Source organism: Musa acuminata, chromosome BXJ1-7 (assembly GCF_036884655.1).
Source record: "Musa acuminata AAA Group cultivar baxijiao chromosome BXJ1-7, Cavendish_Baxijiao_AAA, whole genome shotgun sequence".
Classification (NCBI taxonomy): Eukaryota; Viridiplantae; Streptophyta; class Magnoliopsida; order Zingiberales; family Musaceae; genus Musa; species Musa acuminata.
In genome coordinates, this window is record NC_088333.1 from 6203523 (window position 1) to 6225444 (window position 21922).

A 21922-nucleotide genomic window follows, 5' to 3' on the forward strand; every position below is an offset into this window, starting at 1 on the left:
GACAGACCGCGCGGGAATCGCGCGGTGCGGAGGACCGCCCGCTCATCGTAAAGCACTCCACCACAGTTGTTGGGCTTCGTCTTTTACTGCCCGACGTCAACGGATTGGCCGGATCTCTTCTTTCTGTGTTGGCGCCACGGAGACGCAGTTGCCACAGGATCTTCGCAGGGCTTCTTTGGGTTGCGTAGCTCTATCGTTTAGTCTTGTAGGTGATGAATATATATACAAAAGAATATAGTAAATCCAATGAACAAAACATCATCATCACTACAGTTTGTTAATTGAATTAGCCAGCCGATATGCTGGAAATTTAGCTTTTATTTAGTAGCTGACATGACTCTTAATCGCATGTCTGAGTTGCTAAGCGAGTGCATGAGTGGAAGATGATTGAGGAAAAGACTTTTGTCTCCTTAATTTCGCCTTTCTAGATTCGATTTTAACTTCGCACTCATAGCTCCTTCCAACTACGTAAAAGCAAAGCATAGCTAGAAGCCAGAGAGAATAAATAAATGGGGGCTTGCCAGAGCTTGTGGTGTCAGCCCTCTTACTATATGGCATATTATTTGCAACATTGAATAAGGTCAATACTAAAAGCATTACGGCCACTCGAACGATCGACACTTTTTCTTTTGTTTATGTTATCTACATGTCCATGATTCGTTGCTTCACATTATGGAGTGACCTTTTTTAATGGATCAAAACTTGCTTAATGTGTAAGCCCTAATCATGAGTGCTTCGAAAAGAATGCCATATACAAATGCAATAAACCTGAAAGAGGGCCACGATGGACATCTTTCTGGTTATTACATGAATTGAATATTGATATGCAGGTTAAGAAGAATAAAAAATAGTATCATGCATCAGGATTAGAGAGAGAGAGAGAGAGAGAGTCTGGTCCCATCATTAGCAATGTTCAAAATTACTGGATCACAAGGAAGAATTGAACCTACAATTAGAACAGAAGCTATTTCACAATGAGGAAAATTTCTTGTTAATGATTGTTGAAATCATAATATCAGCAAAAGGGAGTTGTCATCTGTGTTCTACTCAACTTGGGCTGCTTTATTTTTAGAAGGATTCAAGACTTAAGTTGGCATTGCCACAGAATGTGATGTAGAACGGGATGCAACCATACACGAGGGAATTGATAGGATGTGCACAAGAACTATGCAAAGCTTAGTTGATGAACAGTCTATGATCGTTATGATTGATACATAATTTGGGAGTCTTAGTTAAATTTAATTTTTTTTCCGATGAATTAGGATTATCTTCGAGTTCTCCTCTCTCTTCCCAACAATGATAACCATCATACCCTAATATATCCCTACTTGTTGATTGTTACCAGTTAGAAAATAAGGAGAGGTTAACATTAAACATTACATGCAAAGTTACAGGGTGAGATGACCACTTCAAACTTATTCCTTAGTGATCCAACACACAGGCTTTAATATTGTTGGATTCTGATATCAAAATATATCTCATGTACAACGATGGACAGGGCATGAGAGTAGGCCTTGTTGTCATGGTAAAAATATTAGTGAAGTCACCAGAATAACCTTTTATCTCTAGATGTCTTGTAGGAGTTTAGCTACTCATATTAGTTATCTTTAGATGCTATATCGATTAAAGATTTTTGCATCGGTCATCCTATTGCATACGAAGTACATCAAAATTGGGTCCAAGTCTGCAGGTTTGGAGATGACTGCCCTTTCATCAGATTGCAAAGCACACGAACGATTTGTATCTGAAGAATTGAGCCTTAATATGCTGCTGCAAATACGTTAGATGTATAATAATTTAGCTATATATATATATATCATAATAATTGAATTCACAATCATAGTTTGCGGCAGACTTGATATAATAAAAGTTAATATGAATGTAACAGGTCATTATGTTCTTTTCTGATGATTGATAGTATAATACTAAGAAGGTCATTTAGATCAATGGTAAGAATTTTGATGACGTTGAAAGTGCCAGTTGACTATATTAATTTGCCAGTATTCTATCAAAAATCTGGATCATTTATATATGTTGGATGGAGTTTGGTAATTAATTAGATCAATGCCGACAACAAATCCAGTGTCCATCTTGTTTCGATGGTGTTTTGATCGTATTTTGGATTTGATTCAGTACATCCAGCAATTTTCTTCTCTTTTATTCCTTCCAACCACACACGTCGCTTTCCATAGTTCCATCATCTGTAAAACCCCCTCTTGTGTCGCCATGACCAATTGCTCAAAGCCAAGTGGAGCTCTTTCTTTCCCAAGAATCTTTCCCTTTCCCACACCCATAAAAATAAACAAATGAAGACTAATTTAACGCAATTACACACGCAATTTAGCTGCTAGAGTTCATCGTGCCACCGAGACTTGTCGACGAAACTATCATTTCCAAGGAAGCATATAAAGTAGCAGAAAGTCCGCTCCGACACCGACGCATGGTGAGGCTCTCTCCCGTCCTACCCTTTCTCTCACCAGACCACATCGAAGAAGAAGAAGAAGAAGAAGAAGAAGACGGGGACGAAGTGATTGGCACGTGAGGCGTAGTACACTCTAAACGCATACCCACATGTGGTGTTGCAATTCATTTACGTCTCCAATCCAACTCTCTTTTTTTTTGGCTCCTAGGTGTTGGTTGTTCGGATCTCATTTCACTTTCCTCCCTCTGTTGTTCTTTGGAGTAGTGCTCGGCCTGTTTAGATCCCTTGTCTTTGTGCCTGTCCGTTGCTTTTCGAGCTCGTCTTAATCCCTTGAAGTCGTGGTACTAATGCATCGTATTAAGATGTTGTAATTGCTTGATCTTACACTACATTAGGTGATGGATTCCATCAGATCCTGTCTGCTTGATTTGACAACGGACACGAAAGCCGCCATGATGGCTTTCCCTTCTCGCTACAAGTTTCCTGCTTAGGGCTTTCTTTCCTCCCCTTCCCTCGCCTCTCTGATCTATTCTCAAGAGACCTGTATTCTTAGAAAATTAAGTTCAAGAAATCTTCCTTTTATTTGATTGCCAGCTTTCCTTTTTTTTTTCCCTTTTTGTTGTTATTCTACTTTTGATAGGTCTACTAGTGAGGCATGGATGAATTCTCTCACCCAGGTGACAGTGGTGGTCGTGGCACCTCCGGGGGTGCTCTCCTATACCTCCCGTCATCAGCTACCACCGCCTGCACTTCTTCAGCTCCTCCGCCGACGAGGGCCGCCGTGTACGAGCAGGGCTACTACTACACCACCACCTCCCAGCCTTACCTCCAAACACCACCACTTAAAACTGAAGCTGGCTCATCTCGAGCTCAAAAGAGAGCTATACAAACGCAAGAGCAAGGAGAGATCTCTCAGAGTGATATGGAGGAGATCAAGGCAAAGATCATGTCGCATCCTCAGTACTCTACCCTTGTCGGAGCCTTTATGGACTGCCAAAAGGTCTCCCAATTCATTTCCCTCATATGATGCGCAGCATAACCTTGTTCTCCTCTCTTACTAATTAACCTATGCTTCTTTCTAGGTGGGAGCACCACCGGAGGTGGTGACGAGGCTCTCCGCCATCTTCCACGACGTCTCGCCAGGGCCGAGCTGCCATAACGACGCTTCTCCTGACCCGGAGCTCGACCAGTTCATGGTATTAGCGCTCCATCTCTCTCTTTAGATCTCTTCTCCAGTTAAAGCTAATGGATGGTGACCTGTGCGTGTATATATGCACTAAAAACAGGAATCATACTGTGATATGCTCGTCAAGTACCGGGAAGAGCTAACGAAGCCACTGCAAGAGGCCACAAACTTCCTCAAGAAGATGGAGTCACAGTTTAATGCGCTCACCGACAGTTCCACTCGCGGCCTCTTTCCCTCTGGTAACACATACTTCGAAAAATCATATACTACTGTTAAGTAGCTTATACCATTGACTTATCGAGTGTAGCCTTTAGTCCACGCGATTAGATCTATTTGGTCTCCATCTGCTGCTAAAAAATCTTTGCCTCTGAGAGTAGAGAGGGGTGAACAGAACTGGCAGTGGGACAGCAGAAAGGATGTGGTACGTACATATATCTACTAGTAGACCTTCTTCCACCTTTCACGGCAACTAAGACAGAATCAGGCCTTGACTGATCAGATATCTCGTATATAGCATACATATACATACCAAAGGGTTAGCAGTTGGCTCCCAAGGAATATAATAAGGTGTGAGATAGGTGGGAAAGGAGGAGTCGTCCTACGGGACGATCACGAGGCCATAGTAAGGCCAACCTCTCGACCTCTCATCTCATCTCTTTCTTTCTTTTGCTCACCATTGTTTATTAGCTGAGATTGTTTATAGGCGAACAAAGGAGGAAGACAGCCTTTCTCTTTGGAACAAGCAACCCGTATATATGTAAATGAATGAGGAAACCACACGTTGGCGCGTCATAAGCTAGCATTTCGAGTGCTGACGTGTGGCACTCCTTTAGGGTTAATGAGAACTCCCTACCTCGAGAAGACACACTATCTTTGTTTCTTAGCAGCTCATACTGTTATCTCGTCTTGATGCTTTCTCCTTTGCAACCATGCATAAGATACTACATAGGATGCTATTCTTGTCCGTCCATCAAGCAATGATACCACCTACTTCCACTTTATTGGTTCTTTCAGCAATAGCTAAAGAGCCATGTCGTAGTGTTTCCCCAACACAGAAGATGATTATGTTATCTGGTATACAGTGATACTGTTCTTGAGTTGGACATTGTCCAATGGTTATACTGAACAATGACTAATATTTTGCATTGTGCATATGTTCTTATTTAGCATTTACATATATTTAGAGGGTAAATCTTGATTTAACGGTAAGATTGCTCATCTACGACATAAGAAAATCTGATTTAAATCAATAAAAACAATCTCTCTCTAAATAGTTGTATATTCATACATTCTTTTTTTAATTTCTTATATACATTTGGTTAGAAAATGATGAAGAAGCATAAGCACAAGTTCTGATGATAAATTTGTGATGGTTATAAGCCCTTAGCAAGAGAATAAGATCATGACCCACGCAAAGATATAACACCAATAAATCAAATAGAAAATGGTAGGGCAATAAGGGCAGCTCACACACCACACAGAAATAGAGGAAAGGCATGCAACTTAGACATTCTTAATCGTTCTTTACCTGTCTTTACATCACTAGTAATATGCTCTATAAAAGCAGTCACAAAAAGAGATATAAGTTCCATTTGCTGTGGAGATATTCTATATTTTATTTGCATCCAGCCATGGAACTTAATAATAGTCATACAAATAATTAGTTCAACATCACCAAACTGGTATCTCTAAGACCTTATAACAGTCATGCTTTGTTTAGTCCTTCAGGTCATCCCCTGCAAAATGGCAACTGTATAACGTATTAGAATACACTTCTGTGGTGGTCGTAAGGCATTGCTTCGATTAGCTCAAATACCCATATGTTGAATAAACACATAGACAATGGTATCATATTTTTTTGAATCATAATTAGTGTGATGACTTCTGAGAAATTTTTTTTTGATGAAATCAAAGGTATTGAGTGACACTCTAAATTAAGAGCATTTGGTCTTGTCACAAAATTGGCGATTGACAATGTAAGTTTAAGAAACTTGTTTCTTCAAAGAAAGTTATTCTCTAATTAGATCTTTAGGATATTTACCAAAAAAGACTTGTAGGTGTGAATAAGTATTAAAAGCAATTTACAAAGTTCTTATAGTCATTCATAATAACTTGTTTATAGAGCCATGTTTAATTCCAAAATAATATTTTCATAGGCATACATTTAATAACTCTGATAAACATAAGTACCTAAGGCACACTTGAGTTAGTTATTCATAATATTTATTAGTACAGCCATGTTTGATTCCAGAATAACTCTATATAGGAATCAAAATGATAATTCTGTCTGGCTTCAGAAGCACACTTGAACTGTGAGTTACTAATTTGTTATGGTTGTTTACAGTTTAGTTTCTAGTAGAAAAATGCTTTCGGTACCTCCGTTGATCATCTACCGAACAGCCTTTTTGTTGCCGGTTAAAGATCTAAAAGACATCAAATACCATAATATGGTCTTTTGGAAACAAAACAATCAAAATAGGCACTTAAAGTTACTAGATTGATGAGGAAAATTATTATTATCTAATTCTAGGTACACTTTGAATGGCACATTTAATGGATATTAGTTTTTACTTTTTACATCATTCGTGTAGATGGTTCGATCATGGTCAGAAGAATAATGTGATATTTACTGACCTACCTTCAAATGCCACTTAAATTATAATGTAAAATTATTGAGCTCAGTTAAATTTGATACTAAAAGAAGATTTGGATATATGAAATATGTAGAGGAAGAAAAAATTAAAGACTTCTTTGAGGGAATGGGTTTGAAAATGTATGGAAAGTAATGGAATGGATTTGGAATTTAAATATGGAGAGCACATTAATGGATCAAATCTCGTAGTGATTGAACTTAAGAGAGAAAATTAACTGCAACAAGACTCTACAAGGTTATGTTCTTTGCATGATAAAATCTGCACCTCCTATTAAATGTTTTCTTGTATTGAAGGAATATAGCACCTTCAAGAGACAGTTTTAGTAGGAAAAAAATAAGCAAAGAAGGGAAAATAGGGCGGAAAATGTAAAGATTTAAGACAGATTAAGAGACTTTATAAATATGGTGAATAGTTCATTTCATCACCTCACAAAGTCCATCAGAAAATTCTGAAAGTTTGTCTCGATAAAAAAATTAATCTCCTAATCTTTGCCATACATGGGCACCTAATTAAGATCCTGAACTGAAATGTCAAGGGATTTGTCTAGTAAAATCTTCAATCTTACCAAGGTTACTCAAACATCAATATAAACTATAATAGATATTCATGTATGTATCCATATGGGATTTAGGGATTGATATGATGAGATGAACCACTTTCTTGGCCATCTAAGTGAAAATGCACTATTGGACTACAACTAGGTAACACAATAAGCTCTTGATCGATTCCATGAGATGACTTTAAATCTTTGTTGTTCAGCTAAATCTCAGATGAGGAGTCTTGGTGCCATGGTAATTAAGGTTGCATACAGTAACCTTCCCTAAACCTCGACATTGATGGGAGTCTTATATATTGGGCATGCTTCTTTCTGGTAACGAGTTGATGGTGGCTTTCAATCCTATTGAGATTGATTTCGGTCATGGTCCCATTTTTTATCTGTAGGTAGCATAGGTGGATAACCTCCTATAACATCATGAAGCCGTTCATTATTGAGTAACAATGAACAAAAGTAGCTTGTGTTTAATCAGTCAAATCATTCAGGTGCACCTTGATATTCTCAGCCTTAATCTTGTATGTGATTTTTAACGAGCTGTTAATCTTACTGGTTGGCTTAAATTCATTGACCCAACTCATCCTTCTTGCATTTGGAAAAAGTGCAGTATATGTAATTTATTCTGCAGCAGTTGATATTACAATAACAGAAAGAGTCGGAACTTCCTTGAGATCTCACTTGGCCGACTCCAAATGCAGCTCGATTAAACTCCATTGTACCATTGGACATAGAGGTTTTTAATCTAATATCACAGAAGTGGTCACAAAATGCTGAAGCAATTCTTTGCTTTATATCCCCAGAATAAATACTTGAGATCCAGTTTCTCCACCGCATTTTACTTTATGAAAGAACACCATGTTCTTGTGACCATTTCTTAGGCACCCTAGTCTAGGTGACTAAATAAGGACTAGTTGTTTTCATTTACCTAGATCCATTATGACTATAACCTAGTGAACCAGTAAGAGGAACATTATTTTCTTCTTGATACATATAGTTTTCCAGCATGAGATACTTTTGCATTCCACATCACTAGTTAAGTTCTTGACTACAATTAGCAGTCACTGGTAACTAAACTTGAGAGCATGGGATGTGGCACCTTGTGGTTTCTATTTGTCAGCCTATGCACCGGATCTTCACACCGAATCCTTCTTTTTATTGTCATATAAAATCATTGCAATACTGACTTGTTTGGAAGTTTTATGGTCAATTCTGTGAACCGATATCATCTCAAGTCATGCATTCTGCTTGTCTTCGTCAGTACACAAAAGCCTCTCCGAGAGAAATTTACTAGTTTGAACATACTACTCTTTCATGCTTAGCAATTACCTTGTTCTAGCTACTTGATCCAGTTGATCTTTCTGATTACCCGGGCTACTTTACCGCATGTATGCAAATCATTCTAGACTATACTTTGCCACTGGTCACTTTTCCTACATGAATGGATTTGTTGTTATATTACTATGATGATACATTATATCTGGTTTCCTTTTTCATTTGAAAATTGAAGATGAAATATGTGAAGGTGTTGGTTCCTCTGAAGAGGATCAGGATGCCGGTGGAGGAGAAGCAGATCTTCCAGAGGTTGACCCACACGCAGAGGACAAAGAGCTGAAGCACCACCTTTTGAAGAAGTATGGTGGGTATTTAAGCACCCTCAGGAAAGAGCTGTCCAAGAAGAAGAAGAAAGAAAAGCTGCCAAAGGATGCCCGACAGAAGCTGCTCAACTGGTGGGAGCTGCACTACAAATGGCCATATCCATCTGTATGTTCCATTTCCCTACATTCACCAACCCTTTCTATGCTAAAATTAGTTGATATGTATAGAGCAAGAAAGCCTCTATATAACTTTGGATGGAAAATTGTACCTGGCAACAAGCAGGAAACCGAGAAGATGGCGTTGGCGGAATCTACAGGTCTTGATCAGAAGCAAATCAACAACTGGTTTATAAACCAAAGAAAGAGGCATTGGAAACCATCCGAGGACATGCAGTTCGTCGTGATGGATGGTTTCCATCCACGCAATGCTTCTTCTGCTTCAGCTCTCTACATGGATGGGCAATTCATGGTCGACGGCATGTTCCGTTTCGGTCCGTGATGTACGATCATCTACAGCTAGTTTTCAGGTTCAGATCATGAAAGTCTTGTCTCCCTTGGTAAGTGCTGAATTCAAAGTATAAGAAGCAATTGTAGTGATACTAGATTCATCAGGATTCTTGTCGCAACGTGTAACTTTTTTGGGTTAGTCTTCTTTCTATGTATTCATGGGTTCTATTGTGGGATTGAATTGTAGGTATATAATGTAAACAAATTGATATGGTTTGGACTTTTCTCTGTAATTTTAAGCTGCTTAAAGTTTCTTATTTCTGCTGATCAAATTGCAATAGGGGTTTGGGATCTCACAATCTGCATGGCCCCAAATTGATCTGCCAACATTAGACCAATCTATGGGGCTTTATTGGGTAATTGTGATACAAATCATGCAATTTTAGCCGTTAAATAAATTTGAATTAACCAATCAAATACGATAGGCTTATCCGGGTTCGGTTCGGTTCACAATCGAACCAAACCAAACCGATCGAGTCACTCAATGCAACGCAGAACGTATGAATGTGGGAAACTGAACCGGACCAAATCACAGACCGTCGTAGCAAGCCGAAGCGGACCAAAGCATAAAACCCATGCCGAGTGATTCCAAACAACCGCACTAAAAGTACATGCATATTGGTATCGGGGCGGACCGAGTTCGGCTCAGAAGACAACTGGTTTGTGGGCTTTGCGCACCGCGCCCATAACCTGCTTGCGGAATTACCTCAACGAAACACAAGACAGATGAAGGCGCTCGGGTGGTGGCTGATGCTGGTCGGCTTGCTTCGCCTCGTAACTGTATGGTTCGGCTTCTTCGACATCTGGGCCTTGCGCATGGCCGTCTTCTCCCAGACACAAAGTAGTCTTCTTCTCATGTCTTCACTTCTTCGGTGTAGCGCAATTAGAACTGTTGTGGTTTGGCTCGGTCACTCTGTTAGGATGCCGGTCAGTTTTTTCGTCGTACAAGGATCGAATAGGGTAAAAGATCGTCACTTCACACATTTTCTGAGTTCTCTGTCAGTGTCAAAGACTGTTAATCATGGTCCTAGCACTAGTTTTCCCATCTTAACTTTTATTATTTCTTTCTTCTGTTCTTGTACATAGTCTGTTCTTTTTTCCTTCAAAAATATTGTGATGTTATGGTTTCATGCTTCAATTTGTGCTAGATCTCTGCCTCATGATTCAGTATATCCTGAATTTTTTGTAGATTAATGATAATTATGATTGTTTCTGATTCTGATGTGTGTGTTTTTAATGTAGTGACTGATGTTCATGGCCGAACATTTGGAGTCTGGACTCTCCTGACCTGCACACTCTGCTTTCTTTGTGCATTCAACCTTCAGAATAAGCCTATCTACACAGCAACCTTGCTGTCCTTCATATATGCATTTGGCCATTTTCTTACTGAGTATCTGATATACCATACAATGGCTGCATCAAATCTGACAACTGTTGGAATATTTGCTGGTATCTCGCTCGTATCTCTCATGCATGTCCCCATTATTCACTGTGATATACTTTGTCCTTTTAATATAATGATAATTTTTTAGATATCAAACAACAACAATTATGCATCTTGTTTTACGGTTGAGTGTAGTTGAAACCAGTATCACTGGTCAACCTAAGAGTAGTAATTCCTTTTTTATTTCTTCTAATAAAATCAAACTGTGCATTTTTAATATGCACACGAGAAATATGGATTGAACAAGCTGCTGCTTGATGCCTTATAGTCTGTATTACTGACGCTGATTGGGTGTTCTTTCTAAGCTCTTTTAGTAAAATTTTCTGTTAGGCATTAAATTTTAACTTAATTTGCATCATGCATGTGGGTCATTATTTCCTTTCTAATACATTAACAAAAAATTCTTTCTTCTTGAGGTTCAAAAGAAGGTTTACATCGAAGATGTCTGAAACCTTTGTAATTCTCAATGATGCAATTTAGTGTAGATCGGTCATGCCGTATGATATCATTGCTCAAGCTTCATTATAATTCACCTTACTGTGGCTCTTACATCTCAATGTAATATATAGTTACCCTATTAGGTTCCCTAGGAAATTCCTGAATGAATAAGCCACTAGTGTTAATGCTTTGAGGCTTGTATTTGTGCAGAATATGTTTGAGACTGCTGAGATGTTTACGAATTCATAGCTAACCAAGGTAGCTTTGCTTCATCTAATTTAGATCTAATGACGAAGTTTTCCACCACATAGAAGGAATCACCTTCTATTCGAAGCAGAGAACTTTTGTTGTTTGACTAATATGAAAATCAGAGACTTATCTCCATAAGTGAAAGTAATGAACTGTGGATTAGATCATATAATCTGATGCCACTCTTTGACAATATCTTGCTAGGGCCTTCTATAAGCATATGCAATATGCTCATTGCAAATCATCATTTTATTGTACTGTACAGAAGCATTCTATGATGAACTTTACAAAATTATAGCCACAAATATCTAAAATGATATAGTATTCGATGGCTAGATTAATTTGAAGAATTTATCGTCATGAAAAAGTTTGGATATTGTTATCCACAAGTAGCGATCAATTGCTGATTGACCTAAAAACACGAGGAGTCAGATCGGTTTTTCTTTCCTGCTTTATTTCCAAATTCATGTTGCTCCATCAAATTGACAGATAAAGATTTTTATCAGCTAAACAGCCTGTGAGATTTATAATTTTCAATACTTGACTTCTGAATTTTTTTTCAGTAGTTGGTATGAATAGTTAATATGCTAGACATTAATTTATAGACAAGATTCGGCCCCTTTAGCATCAAGCCAATTGTTTTGCCACTTCACCTGGTATACTTAGTAAGCTTCTGTTGATTGCCATCTTTATTGGCTAAAAAAGAGGACACCGTAACGATTGGTATGCTTTTGGAGCGAAGGACCTGTCAGGAGAAGGAAAAAAAAAAGAAGGCATTTTAGAGTCCTTGAGGAAAAGATATACATGTTAAAATTTCTTTGTAAAGTGTGCATTAAAGAGATATATAATTATATTTTGGATAAGTGTTGTAGTGCTTCCTAGTTTAATCGTTGGCATTGTTCCCATGGATCACAGTATCCTGTTATCTGTTCAAAAAAATGATCAGACAACTGAACCTAATAATTCCTAGCACATAGAACATTCAAAATTCTGTCAAATGAACCTGCTTTAAGAGGGCATCAGCTTTTGCTTCATATAGTCACAGAAAATTAGGTGAGCAAATGAAAAAACAGATCCTATGGTATTGAATGGAATCTGCTGGCTACTGTTGCTATTTCCTAATATTTAAGGTTCGTTGTCTGCTTTTGTTCAAGAAATAAGCACGACCAACCATTTTTGTTGCGATAATTTTTGTTTTTGTTTATAGGATTCTCTTGCCTTTTCCTCAGGCACATCAATCATATGGATGCTGGTGCAGTGGAATGCACATCAACCTCAGGATTCTGCAAAGCTAGAGTGACTCCCCTCCCGTAGAGGATGTTCTTCATGCCCTGGTTATGCAACTCTTTCTGAACCTTGGTAGATCAGTGTTTTGATAAGAATCCATCATTTCAACCCTTTTTTTGAGACATGATTAATGTTCCAGACTCTCGTGATTTAATTATTTCTTTTCAAGAAGTATACTATCATGAGCTTAATTCACTTTGGTCAGACACAGTTTTAAAGCGACAGATATATATAAATGACCATGAAACCAACCTGAAGGCTTAGGTGTTCATTATAGTTGTCATTACAGCAACAGTAATTGAGAACAGCCAATATGCTGAGCTTGTTTGTTCTCTGATACACTGACAATAGTGACAACAGAAATGTGTTATGTTTGGTCATGACAGATTCAAGGTTTGATGTGATCCCCAAAACAAAAAAAAGGATGCTGATCTTCTTCACCGAAGCAGATCAATGATTCTACGTCTTGGGATTCGCAAAACTTGAGCTGCTGTGTGCTCCAATGGCAGATGCAGTAGCCTTTGGCAACCCCAACAAGGAAACAGGTGGAGTCCCCCAGTGGAGCTGCAAAGCTGGAATTGCCTCAGCATGCCTTTCTCTTAAAGCCATGGCTCCCAACTCAATCATAAGTAAAAGCTGGTGACAGGAGTACATCAGAAGGTAGGGTGGAGACTGGACGGTGGACAGCATTGGTCGGCGAAACACACAGGTCGGCATCTTTTTCCATCCCGATGAAACTGCGGTCATGCTTGCTGACAACCTGTTTCCAGTGCCATTGTCTCTTCTTCCACACTCTTCTCACCGCCAACCTAATTCCAACTTATTAAAGATCAAACATTAAATTATAATTATATGCAGTCTGCTATTTGTATTAACTTCTTTTCATAAAAATATTGATTTTTTTTACTTATATATATATATATATATATATATATATATATATATATATATATATATATATATATATATATATATATATATATATATATATATATAATGTCCCAATTATTTAGGATTGAGTATAGGACCTGATGATATCTATAATTATATACTTAGTTAAACTTAAAAAATATTAAATTCTATAAATAATTTTTAAAGCCATAGATGTCTATCTCTACCTCTTCTTGAACACTAATTATTTTACATTCTCTAATTACAGTATTAATAAATTTTCTTAGAACATAGTGATACCATATGAAATAATCATTTTTTTTTATCTTCTAAGAAGATATATCTAATTATTCATGGATAACTATCGAATACTTGCACACATTATATGATGATCGCATAAAAACATTTAACATTCTACCCTATTTTAACTATTTAGTTTTTATTCTATTAAGGAATATTTTCATCAATCTCTTTTGAATAAATAATTCAAAACATCTAAGGATTTTGTTTAATTGAATTTTTTTTCTTATACAACTTAATTATATCCTCAGTTACAATTGATATATATATGTGTTTGAATTCTGATATGAGTTCTTTTTGTTCTTGTATTAATTTTTTTTCCCAATGCAAATGTTGTGATGAACGTTTAAAAAAATTGACCTCTTGATTCGAGTTTAAATTATTTTTCGTTATTAAACTCTGTAAGGCTTATATACACAACAAGTTTGCATCGGGTAAGTTTGGCTCCCTCCCATCCAAATTTTCTCTCTAAACGCGCCGGGCCCCACGCGCGGGTCCCACAAGTGTAGGCTCATGTGTTTTAGGAATCGATGGATTCAAAATTGATGCATTCTAAAAACAAGCTTATTTTTTTAGAATATCCATGAACAGGCAAATCACGGGGCACGTGTACACCCCCAACCCCCCAAAAAGAAAAAAAGAAAAAAAAAGTGTGGGACCCAAGGACTGGGCCCCTGTCCTAACACGGCGGATAACGAATACGTGTACACAGCTTCTCGAGTAATACTCGGTCCGACACAAGAAACGTGCGTCACCTGATGGCTAAGCGCACGACAGGATCCCATGCGGCTCCAGCTCACGACCCGCCCTTCCCCAGCGTGTATGTATGTATGCGACGCTAGCATCGGCCACCTCCATCTCTTCCTCCCTCTCGTCATCATCTCGAGAGCTAGTGCTTGTCGTGGTTCCTCTCCTTTTCGAGTCGCCATTCCAATTTGCCATCCCCGCCTCCCATTTGACTCGCTCACTCCATGAGAGGAGAGAAGAAGCCTTCGTGGTGCTGCTAATATTGGCGTACCGAATCCATTCACAAATATTAAGAAGCGAGCGCCTGCGGCCATTACCCACATCCTATCTCTAGATGGACCCTTGCCCCTTCGTCCGAGTCCTCGTCGGCAACCTAGCCCTCAAGTCTCCCGTCGCCGCCCGCCCCGCTGGCGGCGCCGGCGTACACCCCTCCGCCCACCCCTGCTTTGCCACCGTCCGCCTCGACAAGCACCCCTCCCGCCACACCGTCCCCGTTCCCCTCCTCCCCCCGGACCACGCCGACGCCAACCCGCCCGCCGCCGCAGCCTCCCTCGCCGCCGGCTTCCACCTCTCCAAGGCCGACCTCGACCGCATCGCTGGGAGATCCCTCTTCTCCGCCGCCTCCGCCTCCGGCGCTGGGACGGCGAAGCTGAAGGTCGCGATCTACTCGGGCCGCATGGGGACCACGTGCGGGGTGAGGTCCGGGAGGCTCCTGGGGAAGGTCTCCCTGCCGCTGGATCTCAGGGAGGCGGCGGAGGGCAGGGCGGTGGTGTTCCACAGCGGGTGGATCGGCCTTGGGAAGGGGGCGGCCAAGGCGCAGATGTACCTGACGGTGAAGGCGGAGGCGGAACCGAGGTTCGTCTTCGAGTTCGACGGCGAGCCGGAGTGCAGCCCGCAGGTGTTCCAGGTCCAGGGCAACAGGAGGCAGCCCGTCTTCACCTGCAGCTTTAGCTGCCGCCACAACTTCGGCGACTGGAACTGGAGATCAAGGTTCGTCATCATCTCCTCTTCTCTCCTCTCCTAAGACACCACTTTGTTCTTGTTCACGTCAAATTTTAGGGTTTTCTACATCAAAACCTGACTTTTCCACGCCATTGCCATTCCTTACATGAGAATATCCTGAAATCAGCTGTTTGGTCTTTGTTTTCATGGATTCTTCGCGACAGAGCCAAGATTATGTTATTCTTGGACTAATCTGAAGCCCAAAGTTCGTGACCTTTTTGAAGACAAAAACGCCTCTTTTGTCCTGCAAAAATCCGTGTATTTAGCTTTCCACATTGCGATCGCCCGTCAAATTCGATGGCTTTCTTCGATTCGGAGCAAAATTGTGAACCCAATGGAAGTTGTTGGTGCCGTGATCTCATGAAAGTTCCTATTTTTTGTGTTCCCTCCTATAGGTCGACGCAGTCGGAGCCGAGCAGTCCGCGGAGGTGGCGTTCGTCCTTCGGGTCAGAGCGGGAGCGCCCCGGTAAGGAACGCAAGGGGTGGTCCGTCAAGGTCCACGACCTCTCAGGCTCGCCCGTTGCCCTCGCCTCCATGGTCACCCCCTTCGTCGCCTCCCCGGGCACCGACCGGGTAAGCCGCTCCAACCCCGGCGCATGGCTCATCCTTCGCCCCGTCGATGGTACCTGGCAGCCCTGGGGCCGCCTCGAGGCCTGGCGCGAGCGCGGCGGCCCTGCCGGCGACGGCCTCGGCTACCGCTTCGAGCTCCTCCCGGACACCGCCGTGGGCCCCGGCGTCAGCCTCGCCGAGTCCACCATCAGCGCCTCCAAGGGCGGCAAGTTCGCCATCGATCTCACCGGCGCGGGCGGCAACCCCCTCGCGCGGACATCCTCCTCGTCGGGGCGCGGCGGCAAGCTGGGGCGCGGGCTGTCGCCGTCGCCGTCCCCGGCTTACCGCGGCTTCGTGATGTCGTCGACGGTGATCGGCGAGGGCCGGAGCGGCCGCCCTGCGGTGGAGGTCGGGGTGCAGCACGTGGGGTGCGCGGAGGACGCGGCGGCCTTCGTCGCGCTCGCCGCGGCCGTCGATCTCAGCATGGACGCCTGCCGTCTCTTCTCGCACAAGCTCCGCAGGGGGCTGTCATCACCTGCCTTGCTGCGGTGATCCTCCGCCGTCCGATCAAGATTGATTACCACCACCACAGTTTCTCACAGAGATCTCTTTTTCTGCTTGATATTTTTGCCATTGTACAAATGTAGCGTGCGTGATTGCTTTAGGGATTTTTGTTGATTCATTCAATTTGTCATTGTATGGTTGATCTAATATTGATCCGTTAGTCTGCTGCCAAAGAGAGAGGGTTATCGGTCAAAGTAGGTCGTAGTTTTTGCTGCTTCTTTTCTTTTTTTTTTGAAGTAGCTTTTGCTTGTTGGAGGAATGGATTGGAGTAGAGATTATTTGATTTTGTTTGTTTGTTTGTTTGTTTTTGCAATGTTTGTGTATGTTGAACTCGATTCAGTGACAGCAACACGATGCCTCTAAATCGAGCATCAGAATGGCTTGAGATCTAGTGAAGTGGCTGCCACTTTGTTTGCAGAGGTTGTGTGTTGTCAGTGATGGATTATGATGAACAGTAAGGTGATGCTTTTGCGAGGGTCGATCCACGTTGCTGTGCTCGGCCTCACTCTTTCTTGCTGGAGGCACAGAAATGGATTGAAGGCATCAGCTTTGTCCACTTGTGTCACGCGTTATCTGGCGAGCAATTTGGCGTGGGACGTTGGCAACGCAGTCATGGCTGTCATCTGTCCTACGTTGTCCATAGACACGACTCATCTGTACAAAGTTGGAGACTTCTGGCTTTCTTACTGTTTAAGTGGGACTAGAATGTGACTCCATAATAAAAATATAGATAGAATTAGAATTAGAATCAGAATACTCTTTTGTTTGTTATTAAGAACATTTATGTCTACTCAACTTGTTCAAATTCAATTATAATACATGTTAGCTGATACTTAATTAGTCGACGATGCAGTCTCCTTGGAGTCCCTTGTGCTCCCAATAAACACCAAAAATTGCCCTATCATGAAAGCCCAGCCCTCTTCAAGAGAAGGCAAGCGTTGCTCTTGCTGCCGCTACCTTACCTTTCTTGTGCTCGAACTGACACTAATTGTGGCTGAATTGTTTGAGCAGCATCATCGCAATGTATTGCCCCAATTAAGACGAAGCATCCCGGAGCAAAGTCGTCTCATCATAATTATAAATCCTCTCACCCCCTACTCCACCCACCCCTTTCAGATACTATCAGCATGATCAGCGTTTTACATATAAGCTCTCCCTCTCTCTCTCTCTCTCTCTCTCTCTCTCCGTGCATGACTATCACCCTTAAATATCTTGGTTGACATATATTTCTGCACATCCAAAGGGGCACGCTGATCGGTGATGTCTTTTGCACCAGATGGCGTCCATGACTTCTGTCCAAAGTGAAAATTCATGGCGATAAACTAACAGCTTATTTAAACCAATGATATCTGAATTCACAATAACTCGATTGCACTCTAGTTTAATCCGGAACAGGTAGCTGTGTCTATAGTGGAGCTTTGTAATTTACAGAACATCCAACGAACGATATCTTTAAATCTACAGAAAACTCTCAACTCAACAAAGAAAATTATGTAGGGAACGACAAGCTAAAAATGATAGCCATCATAAAACAAGCATCCGAACAACATTCTCGACAATAACATCGCACCAACAGTCTCTTAACATCCAGAAACCTACATGACATACAGACAGCGGCAAAGACGACGCAACGATAGGAAGCTTGAAACACAAACACAAGGGTAAGGGGTTCCCACACAAACAAACGGTGAAGCTTGTCAGCATCCTAATATTCATCCCCTTCATCACCATCCTCGTCGTCGGCGGCAGACTCGGCGCCAACCTCTTCGTAATCCTTCTCGAGTGCTGCAAGATCCTCACGAGCCTCAGAGAATTCTCCTTCCTCCATGCCCTCACCAACATACCAATGCACGAAGGCCCTCTTGGCATACATGAGATCAAATTTATGATCGATCCGTGAAAAGACTTCAGCAACACTGGTGGAGTTGGATATCATGCACACTGCTCTCTGCACCTTGGCCAGATCACCACCAGGCACCACGGTGGGCGGCTGGTAGTTGATGCCACATTTGAATCCAGTCGGGCACCAGTCAACAAACTGAATGGTGCGCTTGGTCTTGATGGTAGCAACAGCAGCGTTAACGTCCTTCGGCACCACATCTCCACGGTACATGAGGCAGCAAGCCATGTATTTGCCATGGCGAGGATCGCACTTTGCCATCATGGAAGATGTCTCGAAGGCGCTGTTGGTGATTTCAGCCACAGAGAGCTGCTCATGGTAAGCCTTCTCGGCAGAGATAACAGGAGCATATGATGAGAGCATGAAATGGATCCTTGGATATGGGACCAGATTGGTCTGGAACTCAGTGACATCAACATTCAGGGCACCATCAAACCTCAGTGAGGCAGTCAGGGAAGAAATCACCTGTAAACGAAGAACAATATTACATGAAGCTTGATGATGTTTTACTTCTTTTCTGATGCTCAAAGTGATGCGAGTGCGAACCTGAGAAACAAGGCGGTTAAGATTGGTGTAGGTGGGACGTTCGATGTCAAGAGATCGCCTGCAGATGTCATAGATTGCCTCGTTGTCCAGGAGAACAGCCACATCAGTGTGCTCCAAAAGAGAATGGGTGGACAGAACACTGTTGTAGGGCTCGACCACAGAAGTGGAGACCTGAGGTGATGGGTAGACCGTGAACCCCAGCTTTGACTTCTTTCCATAGTCCACAGAGAGACGCTCAAGGAGAAGAGAACCGAGGCCGGAGCCTGTGCCACCACCAACAGCATTGAAAACAAGGAAGCCTTGGAGGCCAGTGCAGTTGTCCGCAAGCTTCCTGATGCGATCAAGGCAGAGATCGACAATCTCTTTGCCGACTGCAAGAACGAGAGCGTATAAAATGTAAGCATCATGCATTATCACTGCATCAGGCGATATTGCAAGCATGGTGGAAGAACAAGTAATTACTGGTATAGTGGCCACGGGCGAAGTTGTTAGCGGCGTCTTCCTTGCCGCTGATGAGCTGTTCAGGGTGGAAGAGCTGGCGGTATGTTCCAGTTCTTACTTCATCGATGACTGTGGGTTCCAGATCAACAAATACTGCACGAGGGACATGCTTCCCGGCACCAGTCTCACTGAAAAAGGTGTTGAAAGCATCATCACCACCGCCAATAGTTTTGTCACTAGGCATTAGGCCATCAGGCTGCACAACAGCATGATATATAGTTCAGAACAATTGATACATTGATTTGGGCAAAAATGAACAAACGTCTATAAAAAAAAAACTGTTTGATAGTTGTTCAGCATGGCTTCGTAGGAAAACAAAATAGATTTGACCAGAACGGAAGCAAACACGAGAATAATAATCTATTACAACTTAAGAAATCAGATCCGGCCAACCTAGATTTACATGCACCGCACACCCTACGGAATCAGATCTGGCCAAAATCACGAGATCTGGCACATATAAGAAACAGAACAAACAGGCCCAGCGAGCAAAACGACAGTAAAAATTAACGGACATAAGCTTGTTTATAAGATCTAGAACTATTACATCACCAAAGACAGAGATCTGACTCTAAATCCTTCTGGAACCTCATGATGCAAACCATCACCCAAGAAAATAGAACCAGAACCGACTGCGAGTCCTTTGAGATCCAAAGGATCCTAAACAGATTGCTTAACTTTGTCATAAAGAGCGAAAATTAGATGAACATCTTAAAATGATGTCTCATAGATGAACATGCTAACATTTTGCAATCAACCAAGAATTATGGAAACAAATCGAACGATCGATCACTACAAAATGCCAGAAGAAATCTAGAACTCAATAGATATGCATATTACAAGATACCCGGATCCATCTGTACAAAAACGCAAATCTCACGCTCATCGAAAGAGATCATGCAAGCGGGATGCCAAAAAATATCAAGGGATAAACAAATTAACATAACAAGCCCATGCTTATGCACAAAAAGAAGAAAAAACCTTAAGATCTAGACACTAAACTCCCAGAATCCAGAGATCTAAGGGTCAATCACAAATTCAGCAATCAGAAACTATTACAACAGTAATAAATCAAGACAAAAGGGAAAAGGACCATATCGAAGACTAAGCAGAGTACGAGATCGAACCTGGATGCCATGCTCGAGGCAGTAAAGCTCCCAGCAGGCGTTGCCGACCTGAATTCCGGCCTGCCCGATGTGGATCGAGATGCACTCTCTCATCTTCGCGGCAAAAATGTAGAGATGAGAGAAAGGAAAAGAGAGTTTGGCTTCGGCGTGTACTAAGACGCCTTCGGATGCCTCCAACCCTCGCCTCTCTCGAGCGTTTTATATGGCGGAGGACCGGTGGGTGGTGGTGAAGAGCAAAGTTAGGGTCCCGCCCTCAAATAATAAACCCGGGTTAGCTAACCGCGGTTAGGTAAGACGATGGCTGCCAGCTACAGGCAGTTTGGTTCGCGGTTGTGACGGGCTAACAACCGTCACTTTCTAGCGTCTGTTTTTGCCGCCTAATCTCGAATTCGAAATGCTCCTGCCGTCCGAGTAAATCACTTCACCTGTAGCTTTAAGATTTGATCAGCGCTCTTTGGCCGTTCGATCTCGATCTAACGCACGACGGTTTTTCAGGGTAGTGATTTATTCAAAGAACGAGTACCAGCACAGTTACCTGCCTTGCGATTACAGGAAGCGGTGGACCCACCAAGGCCATTGGTGAGAGCTACAGAAATTGTGTCGGTTAAACGGACGATCCGTCTGTCATGATCCTCCACCAGATCAGCAACTTAACGCAACGGACAATGCGCACGAACTACTCGACAGTCGTACCCGTGCGCCCATTGTGGAAGCAATTTACCGATGCGGGGCCCACAGATGAGACCAAGATACTGCTTACAAGGTAGGAGAGCGGGTAACGTGGAGACGGGTAATTGGTGTTTTCGGAAGTCAATTTGTCTCCCGTGGCACGTCTTGTCACAAAAGCGACGTTATACCTGAATTTTGTCTTTGTTATTATGACGTTGGAACTGCTCCCTATTCGATATCCCCTAAAAATATCTAAAATTTTTTATATACTTCAAACTATTACCATAATTTTAATTTTTTTAAATCATATTTCTAATTCAAATAATATCAAAATTATCCTTCTGCAATAGCTCCCACCTTTCTCGTCACCCACCACTAACACTCGCTTTCGTGAGAGAGGAAAGAAAAAGGATGAGAAGAGAAAATATTTTCATAAATTTAAATTTAATTTCTTTTGGATTATTTTAGAAAACATCATCCTAAAAATATAATAAATATTATGAGTTGAATATTTATATCATTAATTTATATTACATTTAAACGAGAGAAAATAGTTAATATTATTCTTCTAGATGTTAAGATGTATAATACTTAAAATATCTATCTGAACATTTGATTATCCTATATCACTCGAAGATGATATATTTAGATATTTTTGAATCACCGAAAAATAAATTATACTTTGAGTATTTTATAAATACTTAGAATATGAGTGCTTTGATCACATCTTCTTGGCCAATCTAACTAACCCAAAAGATCTTCTAAGTTATTACATAATCTATCTATATAAT

At 41.5% G+C, this 21922-nt stretch overlaps 4 protein-coding genes across 9 annotated transcripts; 3 read left to right on the top strand and 1 right to left on the bottom strand.

The window, feature by feature from the left end:
- The first annotated feature begins 2408 nt into the window (after positions 1-2408).
- LOC135582532 (homeotic protein knotted-1-like) lies at positions 2409-9128 on the top strand. Of its 5 annotated transcripts, none has more exons than XM_065191321.1 (6): positions 2429-2538; positions 3100-3422; positions 3505-3618; positions 3709-3847; positions 8323-8576; positions 8694-9128. In XM_065191321.1, exons 2-6 carry the CDS (start codon positions 3345-3347, stop codon positions 8907-8909), a joined length of 801 nt encoding a protein of 266 aa, XP_065047393.1. In that variant the 5' UTR covers positions 2429-2538; positions 3100-3344; the 3' UTR covers positions 8910-9128. The 5 variants fall into 5 exon arrangements, with proteins under 5 accessions (XP_065047390.1, XP_065047392.1, XP_065047391.1 ...); XM_065191322.1 differs by having other exon boundaries at positions 2473-2548; XM_065191318.1 differs by having other exon boundaries at positions 2409-3422.
- Positions 9129-9520: 392 nt separating this feature from the next.
- On the top strand, positions 9521-13204 carry LOC135679881 (ergosterol biosynthetic protein 28-like). The gene is made up of 3 exons (XM_065193870.1): positions 9521-9758; positions 10160-10366; positions 12278-13204. The coding sequence occupies exons 1-3, from the start codon at positions 9644-9646 to the stop codon at positions 12346-12348; spliced, it is 393 nt and encodes a 130-aa protein (XP_065049942.1). The 5' UTR covers positions 9521-9643; the 3' UTR covers positions 12349-13204.
- A 1169-nt stretch (positions 13205-14373) lies between these two features.
- Positions 14374-16684, top strand: LOC135678466 (uncharacterized). Its single transcript, XM_065191323.1, has 2 exons — positions 14374-15263; positions 15671-16684. The coding sequence occupies exons 1-2, from the start codon at positions 14608-14610 to the stop codon at positions 16374-16376; spliced, it is 1362 nt and encodes a 453-aa protein (XP_065047395.1). The 5' UTR covers positions 14374-14607; the 3' UTR covers positions 16377-16684.
- A 1213-nt stretch (positions 16685-17897) lies between these two features.
- On the bottom strand, positions 17898-20646 carry LOC135678467 (tubulin alpha chain-like). Of its 2 annotated transcripts, XM_065191325.1 has the most exons (5): positions 20463-20646; positions 19297-19531; positions 18835-19205; positions 18295-18753; positions 17898-18206 (listed from the first exon to the last, which is right to left on the bottom strand). In XM_065191325.1, exons 1-5 carry the CDS (start codon positions 20553-20555, stop codon positions 17913-17915), a joined length of 1452 nt encoding a protein of 483 aa, XP_065047397.1. In that variant the 5' UTR covers positions 20556-20646; the 3' UTR covers positions 17898-17912. The 2 variants fall into 2 exon arrangements, with proteins under 2 accessions (XP_065047397.1, XP_065047396.1); XM_065191324.1 differs by having other exon boundaries at positions 17898-18753; positions 20463-20645.
- Between the last annotated feature and the right edge of the window lie 1276 nt (positions 20647-21922).